We start from the raw sequence: 17,499 nt of genomic DNA on the forward strand, positions 1-17,499 counted from the left end.
ACAGAATTCCTTGATTAAAAAAAAAAAAAAAAGAAAAAGAAAAAAAAATAATTCTTAAAGTTTATAAATAAAATGTGCTATAGATATACAGGAAAGGTACAGAAAGGCAGCCTGATTTTCCAGTTTTGTGATAAATACACCTGCCCAGTGCTCAGAGCTGGATGATGCTGTACATACATATAGCTGTATTTGAACTGCTATGCATCATTTATTTTGTTCCACTGGGTAATCCTGGGATAGAAGAAAGCCCAGCTCTAATTTCTATGCTTTTTTTTTAATCAAGAATCCTTAATTACACACACTTTATTCCTATTAATATCAACAAGTGTCTTCTACTTAAAAATTAAAAATAAATTTATACCTAAGTAACATGATAAATGCACAGCCCTAATTCTTTAAGCCTTTTAATAAACTCAGCAAATTCCAGTGGTGACAGAGACAAAACGAAGAGAACGCTTTAAAAATGTCAAAATGATATTCAGACAATGAAGTAAGTAGCTAAAATATAAAGAAGACCTGAAAATATAAAAGGGAACAGAGGAAATAAAATAATGCCAAGAATTTAATTCTAAAATATTCATTATAGTCCTGTAAGATATGTGTTAATGGGCCTCCAGTAGGACAGACAGGTGAAACATTTACCACAATACTTTGTTCTCAGCGTCTGTGCACAGAGCAAAGTTGAAGCAAGGCCAAGCACTCCTCAAAGTTGTTGAAAAATTACATACTAATTTCCAATAAAGTGGAAAATACAAATTGTTTCTGTCAGCAAAGCTCTCTATAGTCATAATTTCTCTCCTGAGTGATGATCTAGTGTTGTAATGTCAGGAAGTTAATGGATTAATGTTGAAGTTAATGGTGAGAACAACACTTTTGGAAATAACCTTGTAATGGATCTTTCTGTATTTTTATTATAAAACTGGCTTTGGAAGGATTTATAAGGTCATTTATTTTCACATGGGACTGGGCAAAATAACTTATTTTCAAAGTAAAGTTTACAGGCCATTAATTTACAATACAGACAAAATGTTATGGTAACTTTTTTATGTAATGCAGTGAATGGTCAGTAGTCTGCTGTGATTCTTTGGCTGGAAAAAAGTAGCTGTATGCATGCATAATTTTAAAGGGAAAGGTAGAGTGTAATAAAAATGGACAGACCTACATGTAGAGTAGATACTTGCTAAAAAATACCTACAAAACTGAAATTATTATCACCGTATAATTTATTTTTTGTTTTATATATTTTATTATATTCATGTAAATACTAACATTTATATGTTTATTGTACATAATTCTGGCAGGAAAGGAGCTGAATTGGCAGACTGTTTCCAAAACAACCACCTACCTGTATCTTCTCCAAAGGAACTGTTGTGTTTTTCTACAAAATTATCTCCTCTCTTGACTACATCTCCATACTTAACACAGGGAAATTACTTTTAAAAAGTGTTTAGGCTGCTTTAGTTCAAGTGAGCTTAGTGATAACATTTTCAGGTGATTTTCGGAGGGAGGTTAGTAGCTTCCTCCTAATTTTTGATCGGTAGAAATAGGTTCCCTCGTTCCAAACAGATAATCTGGTTACTGTGTTAGTACCTGAGGTTATAAACTGCATAACCTGGGTGATCTGCCCCCTCATGAAGGAATAACACAGGAAAGAGGAGAAATATATGTTTTCAGTTTTAAATTACGGAGGGCACCTAGAAATGCTGAAACAGCTTTTTAACAGTTAAGAGTTTGGGGGAAAAAACAAAACCCCCAAAACTCCACCCAAACTCTATTCAAAGATCAAGTATATTTTAGTCCCAATCTTAACCAAAATCAATTTACAGGCTTGCTTAGAGGAAAACATAAGTGCACAAAATATTCAAAATGTATTTATTTATTATTTAGAGTCTTCAATTGGGAATTAAATATGTAAGTTCAATTTTGTGTGGAGAATTCCTTACCTGAATCAAATCAGGATTTCAAATGGAACACTGCCTTGGGAGAATGAGGGGGAAAAACTATTTTTCTCTTTACTGACATTTCCTTATTTGTGTATTAAAGCACAAGAGTAAAGACATTCAAACCTTAGTGGTGTTTTTTGTTGTTTTGGGTGTTTGTTTGTTTTTTGTTTGGTTGTTTTTTTTTGTCAATAGCCTCTAATGTCCTTTTGATTGGCCAGTTGTAGTCTTTGCCCAATACAAAAGTACAAGTAAATCATCGATTATTTTGCTCCTTTTTTGTTACACATTAGGGAGTAAATGTGCAACTTCAGTGGAGGGGAGAGGGAGAGGGAGAAGGAGAGGGAGAGGGAGAGGAGAAGGAGAAGGAGAAAGAGAAAGAAGGAGAAGAGAGGAAATTAAAAAAAGAATGTCCAAGATTTAAAACCTTTCTTAATACTAAGAAGAGTAATTTTATGTTAGAAAGGTATTGATAGGTTTACTAGTAGTTTTGCTGTATTGCAGATTTAGTGCCGTTCCAGTAGATGGCACTAATTACATAAACAATTTGCTAAAATAAATTGGAAAAAAAAAAAAAAAAAGTGAAAGCACCGGTACTAGTTGTCCAAATCTCAATATTTTTTTCACAGTATAAAAAAGAAAATTAGATAGAACATATTATTTCATTATATTTTCCACCTCAGTATAATTCAACATCACAAACAGTGATAGTTTGTGTAATACATTATAATGCAGCCATCTATTTGTGTCTTAAAAAAGAGTAATCAACATTTTAATTGGTATTTATCGATTTGAGCTGTCATGTTTTTAGAATTAGGTTGCTTGGTCCTCTCAGAGTTTAGAAGTAGTCCTATGGTTTTACAAGAATTTTTACAAGAATTAAAACATTAAGAAAGACCCTGACCTTAATTACCAGTAAATCTGAGGAAGTCCTCCTTCTCTTTTTCTTTTTTTTCTTTTTTTCATATTGATGTTATAAGTTGTTCATCTCCTTCTCTAATAATCATACAATGTGTGTGAATCATTTTCTGGTGATCTGAGGTTTATTCTGTTTCTTTCTCTTTTAACTTCAGCAATTTTCAAAAGAAATACGGCAATGGCAAATAAATGTAGATGTGACAAATGACATGGCACTTAAGCTGCTTCGTGATTATTCAGCAGATGACACCAGAAAAGTAGAACAGATGACAGATACTGTTAATACGACGTGGGCTGCCATTAATAAGAGGTAGGATATAAATTCTGCTATTAGATTTGTTGTTAAACTACATTAACATTCATTGTCCAGCTTTGGTTGGAGATTATAGAAGATGTAACTTTTGAACATGACACAATTATAGTGAGGTAGAAAAGAATGAAGATGACTCTTCTGTCATATTTTTTGGAAATATGTCTTTGGAATGCCATTCAATTCTCTCAAATAAAACTTTGCCTCCTACCAATTTTCTTCTGCTGTAACCAGTTACCAATGAACTTCAGTTGATAGGTTATATATTTTAAATATTTAAAATGAAGTGTTTCGTATTTCTATGTGCTATCTCCACATTACAATCACGATAGTGATTTTGAGTCATAAACTGAATCTGAAAATGACAGATATATCCTATTGAAGCAGATTCAAAGTAGAAATGTTATCCTGTACCTTTGAAGCAAATCTCTAGTCAAGAAAGTTTCTGCTACATCCTCAATCATGTTCTTGATTACATTTCCACGTCATGCAATGTCTGGTTTAGGAACTAGTTCCTTACTAGAAGTAATCTCTGCAGCTTGCCATCAAACTGTGAATTATCCAATATGTAATCTATAAGATCAGAACATATTGCAGAATAAAAATTACTTTCTTTGTAGTGGTAAGAGTTCTAAGTCATTGCACGTCATATGAAATGCATAAAAATTAAATCAAAGTTGTTTTAATCAGTATCTTGAATTATGTTTTATAGCTTAAGACTGAAACTAGAACTGAATTAGATCTTTATGTGTTTTCAATTAAAGTCTATGAACAAAGCCAAAAATGTTGGTTTAGTTAAATATAAAATAAATTCAGGAAATCCTCTTGCATAATGACAGTTACTTAAATCACTGATGACTACAGAAATTTATTCCTGATTTTTGTTTAATTTTTTAATGAAGCTGATATTCATATAAAGAAGTCACTTTAACAGCATTTTTTTCTGAAGCAGACCTGCCACTGACTTAAGATCCTGTCCAAATGAGAGAAGAGATGCTGTTGATGTCCACCTAAAAAAACCCACATAATAATGTGAAAACTTTTTTAAAACAAAATTAATAACTAAACTGAGAGATTAGTATAAACATTCAGTTAGTATCCACTTGAATTTATCCTGCTATAGTAATAGCCATTCTAGCATTATCAGGAATAGCCATATTTTTATAGAAAAATGTTTTGCTCTCTGTGGTCTGAGAAACAGGCTGGGTAGAACATCTGTTCCTGGATGAGAAAGGCTGGGTGTCTAATGCTTAAAACTATTCTCCATGAGTAGGTAAAATCAGTAGCTCAAAGGGGAGAAGGAAAGGAAATTGCTTTTGTCTACATGTAGAACTACAACCCCCATTTGATGAGACGGCTTGACAATCCTGGAAGTCCAGGGTATCTGTAGCTGCTGTGGATGCTCAGGTAGCTACAAGTACCTCTTTAAATCCATCAATGCTTCAAGCACAAACCCAGGTGTGTCTAATACTGCCTAAATGTGAGAATTGCCATTGCTGCATGGACCCAGCAAAGTACTAGGCTAATGGAGAGTAGTTCTTTAATACACGCTCCTTGCAAGTTTTTACAAAACCCACAGACTTACTCACATGTGTTAGATGAATTACTGTAGTAAATGTTTTATGTCTTGGAAGAGAGCTGTTCAGGTCACTGAGGTGACATTTTCCATTAAGAAGTACAAAAGGATAGAGTTAAGCTTGAACAGGTAACTGGAAAACTCATTTCCTAGTTTTTGATTGTACGGCTTAACTACCTTTTTAATATATTTTTTAATTCAGTGTTTTGTATATATTTTTTGTAAGACTTCTCATGATTTGGGAACTTGAAAAAGCAGCATGCTGGAAACAGTAGTTGATGAGGTTTTCTAAGGGCTTTATCACATTTCTATCTGTCTTTTGTGAGACATTGATAAATATGGATGTACTAAGTCATTAAGTCAGCAAGACTTGTATTTGGAAGATTTTCTGCACCTGTAGATTTTTCAGGTTTGTTTGAATCAGCAGCCAGGCCTTTTGCTCATGGAGCAGCTCTTAAATGAGATCTTAAAAGAACCTTTGAGATTTCTTTTGTTAAACAGCTTTGTGGAAAGACAAGATGGAGTCTATGGGCATTTGGCTAACTTAAATATCAGTTTGTTCAATTTTTGGAGGTATTTTGTTTTTCCCTCCTTCTATGCTTCATCTTTTAGGTTATTGCATAAAGCAAAACAAATTGTTTCTTTGTGGGTTTTTTTTGATCTGTAAGAGAATATTTACTCAGTAGAAGGGAAGCACATGAACTATTTGTCACAAGCTCCAAGAAAGTTCTCCACTGAAATGCATGTAGAATGATTTCACATATATCTATGAGTCTTTTTTTCATCTATACCATGTGGAAGTAGTTCTCTCGTCACTGAGTGATGTAGAAATATATTCCAAATAATGTCCTTGCCAATTTGTCCAGCATTTTAGAAATAGTTTTACCATCACTGTCAATATAATAAATATTCTGCTGAAGATTTTGGGTTCTTCTCCCTATATTCGTAATTTAAATTGCCTAATTATTTTGTGGATATTTTCTTTTAAAAAGAAGAAGAGTGGCTTACATTGTTTTGAACTAATTATTCTCTAACTTGCCATTAATATCAGAATTCTGTGTCAGTGTAAAAAATGTGAAACCTCCTTTTCCATAAACAAGATTAGTAAAACAACAGGCAGCAAACAGCAGTAAAATTCCATTCTGCCTGTTGGTAATAGTTCAGTCAAAGCAAGTACTTTAGTCATTAAGGCAACATCTGCCAGCTTGTGTTTTGTTTAGCTTAAGTAGATTTGCAGCTGATTGCTGTGTGTTTACCCTTTGCCTTACTGTTCTGTTTTATAACATTGAACTATAACCACTAACATTTTAAGTCCTTTAATAGCCAAATTGGTAAGTGTCTAATGGTTGCTTCACTTTTTTCACTCTCCACTTTGCAGTGTCGACAACAAAAATAAAAATTATAAAGATACATTAAAAAGCACATGAACTGATCAATAGGGTAAAAGCCAGAGTGACTTGTAAACCAGTCTCTTCCTCTTCTCTTTGAAAGTGTTGACTTTCCAAGAAATAACTATATTATTTAAGCTGAGGCACTTGCGAAGAAAGTGATCTGTATTGCTTGTATTAATAAAAATAAATCTAACAGCTGAATGAAAGTGTTCTCAAGAAAAAAAATACAATGAAGGAAGCAACCGTTAGACATTTACTGTGTATTAAAATGTTTGTTATGGTAGTATTACATTGCTCTCTCCTTTTTGTGGGCACACGCATTTTATGTGAATTATCATATAAAACATAAACACTTGCTGAAATTTGTTCCTTTCTTGAGAATCCACCAAATGTGTTTAAATACCAAGCTAAAAAGGGACTTAGATCTTTTTTAAGTGGAACATGTTATGGCCAAAATTACATAACATCCTCTGAGAATTGGTTAGAACTCCAAACCATCAATGTCTAACAGACACCTTCAAATATTTGCAGCACCTATCAGTTCCTATGCCCAAGTTCGGTGGAACTCAGGCTGCACCATAGGTATTAAGAGCTTCCACTGGTCAAGATGCTTGTTTTGGCTCCTGAGACCAGATACAGGGCACACACATCAGTCAAAACACAAAACAGTATTATTTTTTTTTCCCTCGTACAGAGTATGGGCTGGGAAGATATATATATCTACATATAATTAGATTTGTGTTGTTGTTATTAGTTTAAGTTGTAGGGAGTTGGAGAGGGAGTAGCAAGGTGCTGAGTTTCTAGACAACCTATTTGAAAGGTCTGAGGTACCTACTCTCATATTTGTCTAAGAATGGTGTTAATTCTCTAATGTAGCCAGGTGTACAAACACCTTGATTTTTGCATGTCAGCTGGACAGTATGAAATGCAAATGACCAAACAAACTAAGGACATAAACAGTACAAAAGTATATCTGTTTCCTATGTAAATGCATAATATAAAAGTAATTATAAGTGTGAAAAAAGAGTATGAACTAGTTTTGATCTTTGAGCAGCAAACCTTTGCTTATCAGTGGTTACTTGTTATAAACATACAATTGTTAGAATGTAAACGTTATCTGTACATAATGTTTGTTAAGTATAATTTTATTGCCTGCACAGAAAGAGGTTGTCCATTCTCCTGGAGACAGGTTTGGGTTTTTTTTTAATTTACTGTACCTGCCCTAATACTACTTTGCTTTATGGCACTTGTGGAAATAATCACATTTGTGGTACAGTTGAATTGCATTCTGGGTGAGAAAAACTGCATTTACACATCAGCAACAGCCAGGAATATGAAGTGTGTTAAGTTACTGAGGATTTGTAGTTGGTTGCAGTAGCTAGACCTTTCTTGGAGCCATCTCTGAAGAGCTTGTTTGCTCGTTTAGGGTTGGATTGCTGAAGTCAACAAGGAAGGAATTCACAACATGTTCTACTTTAAAGAACTTTCCCATCTTCTAGGTTCTCTGATCAAACTCAGCCTTTTCCTTTCCATTCTTCTATTGCTTTGAAGTTTGGTCCCCTTTCCTAAAACCGGTATAATTCCATACATATGAACAGCCAGTTCTTTGTGCAGGCACCCTTCCTTTGAGCACAGTGAAACAACTAAATGAAAAATGTAAGTCACCATGAGAACCTTATTTATATAGGAAGCTTTTTAATGCATCTCTGCCTGCAGCTGATGTCCTGGCTATAGAGCTGCATTTGTGTGGGTGTGAGAAAGAAATCATTGAAATGTAAGACTTCAGATGAAGATGATAATGGTAAAGTGTCATTTTCTGATGTATTTTTTCTTTTTTTTTTTGTCCCCCCAAAGAAACCATAGTATGATTTTTTTAATTATTATTATTTTTATCATTACGTTGTGGTGATTTCTTGATAGCTTTTTGAAATAATTTTGCCAGGCTCAGGGTAGTAGATATGTAGAGTGACTGCTTTTTTACAACCAATGTGTCATGCTGAAGTTTGCTGCTTACACCAGCTTAACAATAGATGTGAATTTAAAATTGCAAAGACTGCTGGAAAACAATGCAATTGTAGGGCAATTATTTTGTTTTGTGCGAGATATTGACAATACATGTTTATCTTTGCTTTGTTTGTTAAAAAAAAGTAAATTTTCAGTCTAGGTGTTTGTCACAGGCTGTCCTTGAGAACCTTGCCTGGTTTTTGTTCTATAAGGACTGAAGTACCTTTACTTAGTCACTAGAACTATTCACATTGAATGAAAGTGAGTCTCTGCAGTCTCAGGTATCACACCTAAGATTATATTAAAGAGCAGATAATTTTATGTGTCAGCAAGTTTTTCTGATGAACTAATGTAGCTCTGACTATTATTTTTAATATGAGGAGAAACAAAGTTTTCAAAAAAAGCATTTAATCCAAAACTTTTCTGGAAATGCTGACTTTATATGAGGTCCTAATGTCTTTCCCATTAGATAAAAGGGTACAAGAACCCTTAGTTTTCATGAAACTAGGTTGTCTCACTTCATCAGTACAGCATTCCATGGTTGTCTGAAGTTACTCTCCAAGAGAGCTGGCAAACTCTGACGAAAACCCTTTAATTAGCTGCTTGTTATGCCAGAATATTAAGGCTCTTGTGTTTAAAATATGGGTACCTTTGAAGTTTCTTAAGAGTTGTTTCCAGACAAAGGATTAATTTTATTTTCTTTCGTATTCTTTTGTTTTCTTTGCACCCTCAAAAAAGGACTATAAAAAATGATCTGAATACCACTTTGGCAAGGTTTAGACGCTCTGAGTTTAATTTAAGACATTTGTTGGTTTATGTTTTACTTGGTTAAATATAATCCCTTAACACATCCCTATTAAATATACTCCTAAACTCCCATTTGGGGGGAGAGGGATTTTGTGGTGACACATAAATGAGAGGTTGCCTATTTGAAAGGTATTCTACTGACTGCCTACACTCTCAAACAAATATTTGTGTACAAAATATAACCTCAAGATTATCAGCAATGACATCAGTTAACATTACTTTCTTATGTTTTTCTTCTTAATGCCCCTAAGAATGATGAAATTTCATCCATAAATAAATAGGTAAAAAGTATAAAAAAAATATAGAAGCCAGAAGAAGCTCCTATAAATAGGAGATCCTGAAAGTCATCTTAGCTACTTGTAGTCTAGTTTTCATTTTTGTCCTCCACTCAGCTGACAGTACTTTTTGTGCCGTACTGACACCGGTACGTGGCTCCAAGGTGAGAAGTCAATTGAGAGTACTGAATATTTGTGGTTCACTTTGTGACAGGATGATCTTGGATACACAATGCCTTCAAAATGCTGGCAGGATGAGCTGAAAAAGCAATGTTACCCAGAATATGGTGTGATTCATCATTTCTACCTTTGTGAACCTATTCTTGGGATTTTTGAGAAACTCTTTTAGGCTTAAAAAAAGGAAAGACTTCTTGAGTTATTTCAGGAGAGGACAGCATCAGTAATACAGTACTGGACTTAAAGGATCTGTGGATCCTTGTGACTTCAGGGGCGTGTTTCTTAAAACTCTTGACATCAGTGTGAATAAATTTAACGTTCCCACCACTTGAATAGATGCAACTGTAGGCTAGTACCTTTATCACTTCCAGAAAGGCAATAGATATCTGTAGGTCTGCTAAGTCATTCTGCAGACAAACAGAAATGCCCTTAAAGAGAAAATTCATTTTGTTCTGTTTTTTTTCAACTTGACTGTCCCACAAGTGGCTGGCTGAGGTTTTTCAGACACCATGAATTCAGCTGCTTGATAGTTAAGTGATATTGGTTGTTAATTGTAATCTAATGTTAATGATTTCATTATAGACAATTAAAAAGGAGGACAGCCCTGGCATTTTGCAAAGAGATCTTCACTTTCAAATATTTAGAGCAAGTTATAATAGTTTTAACTAAACAGGAAAAGTGAAAGTGGAATGTCTAGAAGAACATTCCTTATTGCTCAGACAGTTGCTTTTTCCATTGTTTTTCCTCATTCTTGGCTTATATTTTGGTCTCAAGTGAAACAGAATTCTGTTACTTTGTTCATATTTATTGTGTGTTAAATGCTGTTTATTCCTTTCTGATTAAAATGAGAACAGATCTCATCTTATAGTGGAATCTAACTTTAAAAAAAAATAGTTTATGACAAAGAATTCTAAATGGAGAAAGGTTTCATGGACTGACTTGAATCATAATTAGAGCTTAATATGGACATTTTAGAGAAACACTTCATTTGAGAAATCTCACTCTTATGAATCCATAGGAGGAGCAAGGTACTAAGGAAGAAATAAGTAAGCCTGGTTTTGTGAGAGAAAGAACAGAAATGACAAGTTTTGTTCTTACTCCATTAGAAGATTAAGACAAATGTGTTGCTCTTTTTCCTAAAGGTGAAATTTTCTGAAGTAATTAGAGAGTTATAGTCTCTATTTGAACAAGAACAGAAGCTAATGCTTTGTGCCCTGAAAGTCCAGCCTTAAATCTTTTTCCTATTAGTCTGCAGATAAATTAACAAACTGTAGCAAACTGATTTTTGCTCTCATCCAAAGCTGATTGCAACAAATTAATGTCTTTCCTTTCCCCTCGATGGACTTCTTATCAGACTTCATGTGCTTTAAAACAAACAACTGAACAGAAATTAATAAAGCTGATGGGCTAGCAGAGTGCCAGCAAAAAAGGACTTTGACCTTAACTGTCACTTTTTATTTGCATTGTTATTCCTGTGACAGCCTTGTTTTGTTTTCCACTGTGTTTTCTATGGACTTCCTTATTTTTTTTCTTTTACTGCATTTCCTTGCTATTGGAAGCTTTGGTGCTTCATGATAGTTTAGCTTTTGATCAGCTGCTCTGCAGGCAGTGTAAGCTTCCTCCTCACTGGCTTGTCAGTCATGCTTGAAACTGAGAGGATAATGCTGTCTGCCTGTTAAATTTTCAGTCTCTTTTTGGAAGTTACCACCAAATGTGTCAATTTGACAACAGTGCCACTTGTCTTTTGTTGTGTGGCTGTGTTTTAACTATGAATGAAATTTCAACCACATGTCGTTTTTCATAAACTCACAAAGAAGTTGAAAAATGACAGTGAGTCATTATCATCCTGGATGGGGATTGGTGGCACAAGAAGCTGATGGTTGTGTCTCCTATTCTCCTGGGGAATCATAGAATGTCCTGAGTTGGAAGGGACCCACAAGGTTCATTGAGTCCAACTCCTGTCCCTGCACAGGACAAGTCCACAGTTCACACCATGTGTCTGAGGGTGTTGTCCAGTCTCTTCTTGAATACTGTCAGGCTTGGGGCCGTGACACCTCCCTGGGGAGCCTGTTCCAGTGCTCCATCACCTTCTGGGGGAAGAACCATTTCCTCATGTCCAACCTGAACCTCCCCTGGCACATCTTCCTGCCATTTCCTCAGGTTCTGTGGTTGGTCACCAGAGAGAAGAGATCAGTGCCTGCCCCTCCTCCTCCCATTGTGAGGAAGCTGTAGCCGCCATGAGGTCTTCCCTCAGCCTCCTCTTCTCCAGGCTGAACAAACCCAGTGACTTTAGCCTTTCCTCATACGGCTTCCCCTCCACACTCTTCACCAACTTTGTTGCTTTCTTCTGGACTCTCTCCAGTACCTTTATACCCTTGTTATCCTGTGTTGCCCAGAACTGCACACAGAGCTCCAGGTGAGGCCGCACCAGTGCAGAGCAGAGCGGGACAATCACCTCCCTCGCTCGGCTGGCAATGCTGTGCTGGATGCACCCAGGACACGGGTGGCCCTCTTGGCTGCCAGGGCACAACTGTTGGCTCATGTTCAACTTGCCATTGACCAGCTGCTTTCCAGAATCTCATCCCCAGTCTCTGTGTACAGCCAGGGTTGCTGTGTCTCAGGTGTAAAATCTGGCACTTGCCCTTGTTGAACTTCATGCAGTAGGTTATTGCCTAGTTTTTCCATTTGCCCAGATCCCTCTGCAGGACCTCTCTGCCCTCAAGAGTGTCATCAGCAAACTTACTTAGTATTCCCTCAAATCCTGTGTCCAAGTAATTTATGAAGACATTGAAGAGTGCTGGCCCTAAGATAGATACCGAGGGTAGATGGGAAAGCAACAGAATTAGCAATGTAATTTTCTTGCATGTCCTAAAAAAAGGGTGGTGAGAAATCACTAAGTAAAAGTAAGATTAAATTTCTAAATCTTGAGGACAGAGCTTTTAAAGTGTGTCTGATACAGGTACTAGGAAAGAGGGGAAACAGTAAAAAAGGAATATGTGAAAAGGCAAAGATCAGTGAGTTCATGTTGTTTAGCATCCAGTATCAATCACATCATGACCAATATCTCAACTTTAACTGTACTGTGCTAGCTTCCCTGACAAATTTTAAAAATGTAGAGCTCTTCCCCTGCTACAAAGCATCGCATCTCCTGAAAAATATAACAAATATTATCTACTGCAAATTATAAGAAATAATAGCTCTTGGAATTATCACTCTAGCTGGTTTATCTGCAGGTTCTTCCTTTGTGCAAGATACATAATCAGTTGTGTATCTGATACATATCTGCTTAAGTACTGTAGTGCCTTGTGGCAACGAATTATACAGATCTGCTTTTTGTTAGTGAAGAAAGGAAAATTAATATTTTTATCTGTTTAAAATGTACTTTCTGCATTTTATCTTATTGGTATCTTATTTTTTTTTTATTTTCCTTTTTTTTTGTTTTGTTTCCCACTATTTATATGCTTTCTTTTTTAAATTCATGTCGAGTTAGACTTGAGCCAAATTTAGTGGTTGTTTTTTCTTTTGTTTTGTATTTTTTTAGAAGATATAACTCAGATGCATTTTCTATACCCCACAACATGACATATATGCTGATTTTTTGTTTTAAAATCTGAAAGAGAGGCTGCTGTTTATTATCAGTAATGGTAAACAGTTCAGAAATTTCCATGAGTTCTTGTTGCTTAGAGCATGTCTGAGGTTGATACTTCAGCTATGTTAATTAATTACTAACAGTGTCTATTGCCCTATCATGAAGTGTATACTTATTCCAAAAAGGTAGACTTATTTTTATGGTGGTTGACCTGTAAGTTTTGCAGGGTGGTTTTACTCCAAGGGACAAGAGGCAATTCTTCCCAGATTGTTCTCTTTCTTTTTTCCTGTGGGAAGATCAGCCGAATAGACTTGTTCAAGTAGCATAGCATTAAGAAATCATAGTTCAGATCTGCCTTTGGTGACACCTTTCCTTTTTATACTTTGCAGACCCCTTGGAGTTGTGTACACCTGTCACTGTTACTTCTTTTCATGTTGGGGAGAATAGAAGTAGAAGCATGGAACATTTTAATTAATTTTTTCTTTGGCTAAATTGTTTTTTTTGCGTCATGTCACTGCTTTAATCATTTTATGTCTGTTATTATTCTCCTTTGCGCTGGTTGAAATGAAGTACCCAAGCCAGCATCAGGAGAGTTAAAGATGGACATAATATTTCTTCCATTTTAATTTTGTTTTTTTAACTAGTAATCTTTCAGGTGTTATTATCTATTGACATCTTCATTAAGCTATTGGTCTTGATATTTAAATACTAAATCCCTTCAAGGCTACACCTAATTCAGAATCCAGAAGTTTATTCTGAGTTTGAATCTTCCTTGTAGTGTCTGTTATTTTGAACACAACTATATTGAATCTTTCCGTTACCACATTCCTAATGATTTTTTCCATCTGGAGTTATTAACAGTCCTTCCTGGGTTTAACTAATCTAAATAAATTCACTGTCTTGTTCTTCACATCCTTTTCCCAATGGTTAGTTGATGCACTAAATAACATTTAGTGCTGCTCCCTTGAGACAGGCTCCTAATACTCGGAGTTATTTACATTGACTACCTTATATGTTCTTAATGTCAGTTTTGTTTCATTCAAGAGGTTTCTGTAGTAAAACTTTGCATCCCTCCCATGACCCCTTGTATAGGGGCTTAACTTGTGGATAGTAAATATTGCTTTACTGTTAGTTTTCATCTTTTAATTCAATTAATTCTGGAAAAAGTTGGCAAATGCATTTTTCTGAAAGACGAATCTTGTTGGTCTATAATATACCTGTTAAAGAAATATAGAATTATACTCACACGTGAAAGCAGAACTCTTCTTGAGTACCCATTCCCAACAGATCTTAATTCTGTTGCTGATGGAAAGGTAATGCTTCAGTATTTGTATAGGTTTATATAGAGTTTTTATAGGTAGTTTCTGCTTCTAGATTGATACTTGTTTGGGTTCTGTCTGATTATGGGGTGCAACATTTAGCTATGCATGAATATTAAAGTTTGAACATAATTACGTGTTCATGTGGTGTTATCAGCTGTTTACTACATTAGGAGTGCACTTAGTTCAGACTGGGTCAAATGAACTAGTCATATTAAATTTACTAGAATAATGCCACTACTTGATATTTGGGACTACTAAAATAAGTAAGATAAATAAGGTGCTCTTGTTCAGATTGTCCTTCTCAATAAGGCATGGCACATTAAACAATCATATAGAGATCAGATTTGAATTTACACTTGTCATTAAAAATATTTAACAATTTCAAGTAATTGAGATAAACTGTATTGCAGATATTGGATAGCAGATGATGGCCCTTTCTTTAGAAAAGAAGCACAAATAATCAAGAAAGAATTACAGAAGTTAATGTAAGAAATATATTAAAGACCTTTAAAAACAATATGTGATGGTAATGTCACATGGATTTTAAAATATCTTTTTCCTTGACTGTTCAGTGTTTTTGTCCTTTAAATAAAGAGAGATTGTACAGTATATATAAAACACTCAGTAAAATATGGAAATTTAGAGATCTGTAGCTACTGCAAAACACGAAATTTGTGAGGAAGACCAATCTAATATTGCATTTCTGCATAACATTTTTATGACTAATTTATACAGAGTCTTGTGCATGTACCTCACACTGTAAGAGCAGAATGAAATGAAAGAGATCAAGAAATTCTAGTTTTCTTTTTTTTTTTTTTTAATAAAGCACTTATCCATTTACTTGTTTGCATTTTTAATAGGAAGGTTAATGAGTTGTCTGTAGTTCACCTGTGCATACCTAAATATGTTAATATCAGCTGAACTTGATTTTGGTCAATTACAACACAGGGCAGCCATCTTCAGTGTTCACTTGAGGTTGAGAAAGTTAAAAGTTTTTCTGTTTTGCTTTCTTATGGTTCTTCTGAGAGAACCTGTATCTGTTTTTTTAGTGTTTTACATTATTTTTTCTCCCATGAACTCTTAACATAATTTTTCTAATTTAGTTCCTTGGAATCCTTTGTGGTATTAGAGTATAGCTTGAAAAATTAGATGACTACAATCTGAAAAAAATCCTATCCAAGACAAAAAATAACACATTGTCCGCATAATCTACATCAATATCACCCCTTGCTCCTTAGTTATTTGCTTGCTGTTTCTGTTGTGGATATAGGTTGAGTTTCACATCTGTGTGCAGTGTTATGCATATAAACCAGAAACTTTTCCGTCCCAACATTTTTGTGCTGTTCTTAAATACCTTGTTAGAAAACCTGAGCCATGAATTCTCTTAACAAAAAGGAAAAAGTGAAATCATTTAGTGATTCAGATATTCTTGTACAAAATCATAATGCAGTGCTGTAGTGACGGTGTAACAGAACTCAGTACCAGATCACATGGGATGAGAAGGTGATTTTTATTTTATACAGTTTCATGTACTTGCGTGCTCTTGAAGTGTTTGTCCTGGCTGCCTGCACAGCTTTTGGACACCAAGATGTTTGTGTCTAAGTGTTTCATCCATAGGAATTCCTTGGGATAGCACAAAGTATAGAGGGTATCAGCTTATGATTTGTCATCATGTCCCATGTGTTCTCAGGTGGCCAACAGTGTGCTGGGTTTGGGATGTGCTTTCCATGAATCTGAGTAAATGACACATAACTCACTGTGAAATCTGACCCATTTTACTTGCTGGTTTTTGCCTTTTTGAAGTGAAGGGCCTGAGCAAACTGGGCATATGTAAGTCCATGGACACTGATGGGGTATGCCTGTGACTCTGAAGGGTGCAAAAAGAACAGAGCCAGTGACAGGACCAGAGGTGATGGGCACAAACTGCAATACAGGAGGTTCCCTCTGAATATCAGGAAACACTTTATCACTATGAGGTTGACTGATTGCTGGCACAGGCTGCCCAGGGAGGCTGTGGTGCCTCCATCCTCGGTGGAACTCAAAAGGCTGCCTGGACATGATCCTGGGAACTGGCTCTAGGAAGTCTTTTTGAGCAGGGGATGTTGGACAAGATGATCTCCAAAGGTTCCTTCCAAACTCAACTGTTCTGTGACTGAATTTATGGAAACAAGCTACTATCTGTTTATGTCTTTTCATGCTTTCTACTGATTTATCTCAGAATCAGAAGTAAATATTGTTTCTTTAACCATACCATAATCAAAAGTTACATTCTTTTCTTGCTAATAAATAGATAGTAAAAGTAGAGGCTGGGATTTTTGTAAATTCTCTTCTGAAAAGTATTCAAGTAGAAAAAATATCTATAGTTATGTCTTCACATTTCTGGGGACTTTTCCCCCTCCATGTGACAGGTAAGAGTTATTTATTGCAAGAGTTTGTGTGTTACCTTTTTTTTTTTTTTTTTCCCCTCAAATTGTTTTACCAGAGATGCATACATTAAAAAAAAAATGGCTATCCGGTTAGTATTTTAGGATGTATTGCCTTGCCCTTTCACCTGTTAAAAACTGTAAATGTAAACATATTTCCTGGAAGATGAGCTGGGATGCAATTTTTCAGCTAATTTGAAAAAGCAGAATTAAGTCAAGGACTGCCAACCAGATTTCAGTCTTGAGTTATGATGATGATTATGGTGTCAAATACAATTGTGAATGTGAGCCTTGAGCTGACAAGAGTTCAAGTTGGTTTTAATCAGGCTTTTAGGCCTCCTATTCAACAATCCTCCTAATCAGGATTTAGGCCTCCTATTCAACAATAACAGCAGCTAGGTGGGAATGAATTATTTTAAAATGTGAGCTTGAGTCCTTCTGCAAAAAGAGGAGGATTGAACAATGTTGATGTTTCAAACTCTTTGTGTTGCCACATACAAGGCAATTCAGGCTTCATTTAACACATTTGTTTATACAAGACCATTTGAAACACATGTTTTGGTTAAATAATAGAACAAACATAGGGGTATGTTTCCTTTAAGGAGCTTATGGTATACTTTATGGATTTCTTTTCATGAGCTGAAGTAAAGCTGAATCATCAGTCAAACTGATGAATGCATCAGTTATACATTCATTTCCATGACTAAAATTTGGAAAGTGATTTGAGAACAGGTATACACATGTTAAGGAGAAGAAATGCATCTCCC

General features: G+C 35.2%; 1 protein-coding gene across 24 annotated transcripts in view; it reads left to right on the top strand.

The window, feature by feature from the left end:
- The window catches only part of DMD (dystrophin), a 1,272,535-nt gene that overhangs the window by 988,206 nt on the left and 266,830 nt on the right, over positions 1 to 17,499 (top strand). For all 24 annotated transcript variants that reach the window (XM_065049958.1, XM_065049956.1, XM_065049960.1 and 21 more), the window contains one exon: positions 3,014 to 3,168. In XM_065049958.1, coding sequence (XP_064906030.1) covers positions 3,014 to 3,168 — 155 coding nt within the window. The remainder of the gene's footprint in view (positions 1 to 3,013; positions 3,169 to 17,499) is intronic.

This window comes from Columba livia, chromosome 1 (genome assembly GCF_036013475.1).
Source record: "Columba livia isolate bColLiv1 breed racing homer chromosome 1, bColLiv1.pat.W.v2, whole genome shotgun sequence".
Lineage (NCBI taxonomy): Eukaryota > Metazoa > Chordata > Aves > Columbiformes > Columbidae > Columba > Columba livia.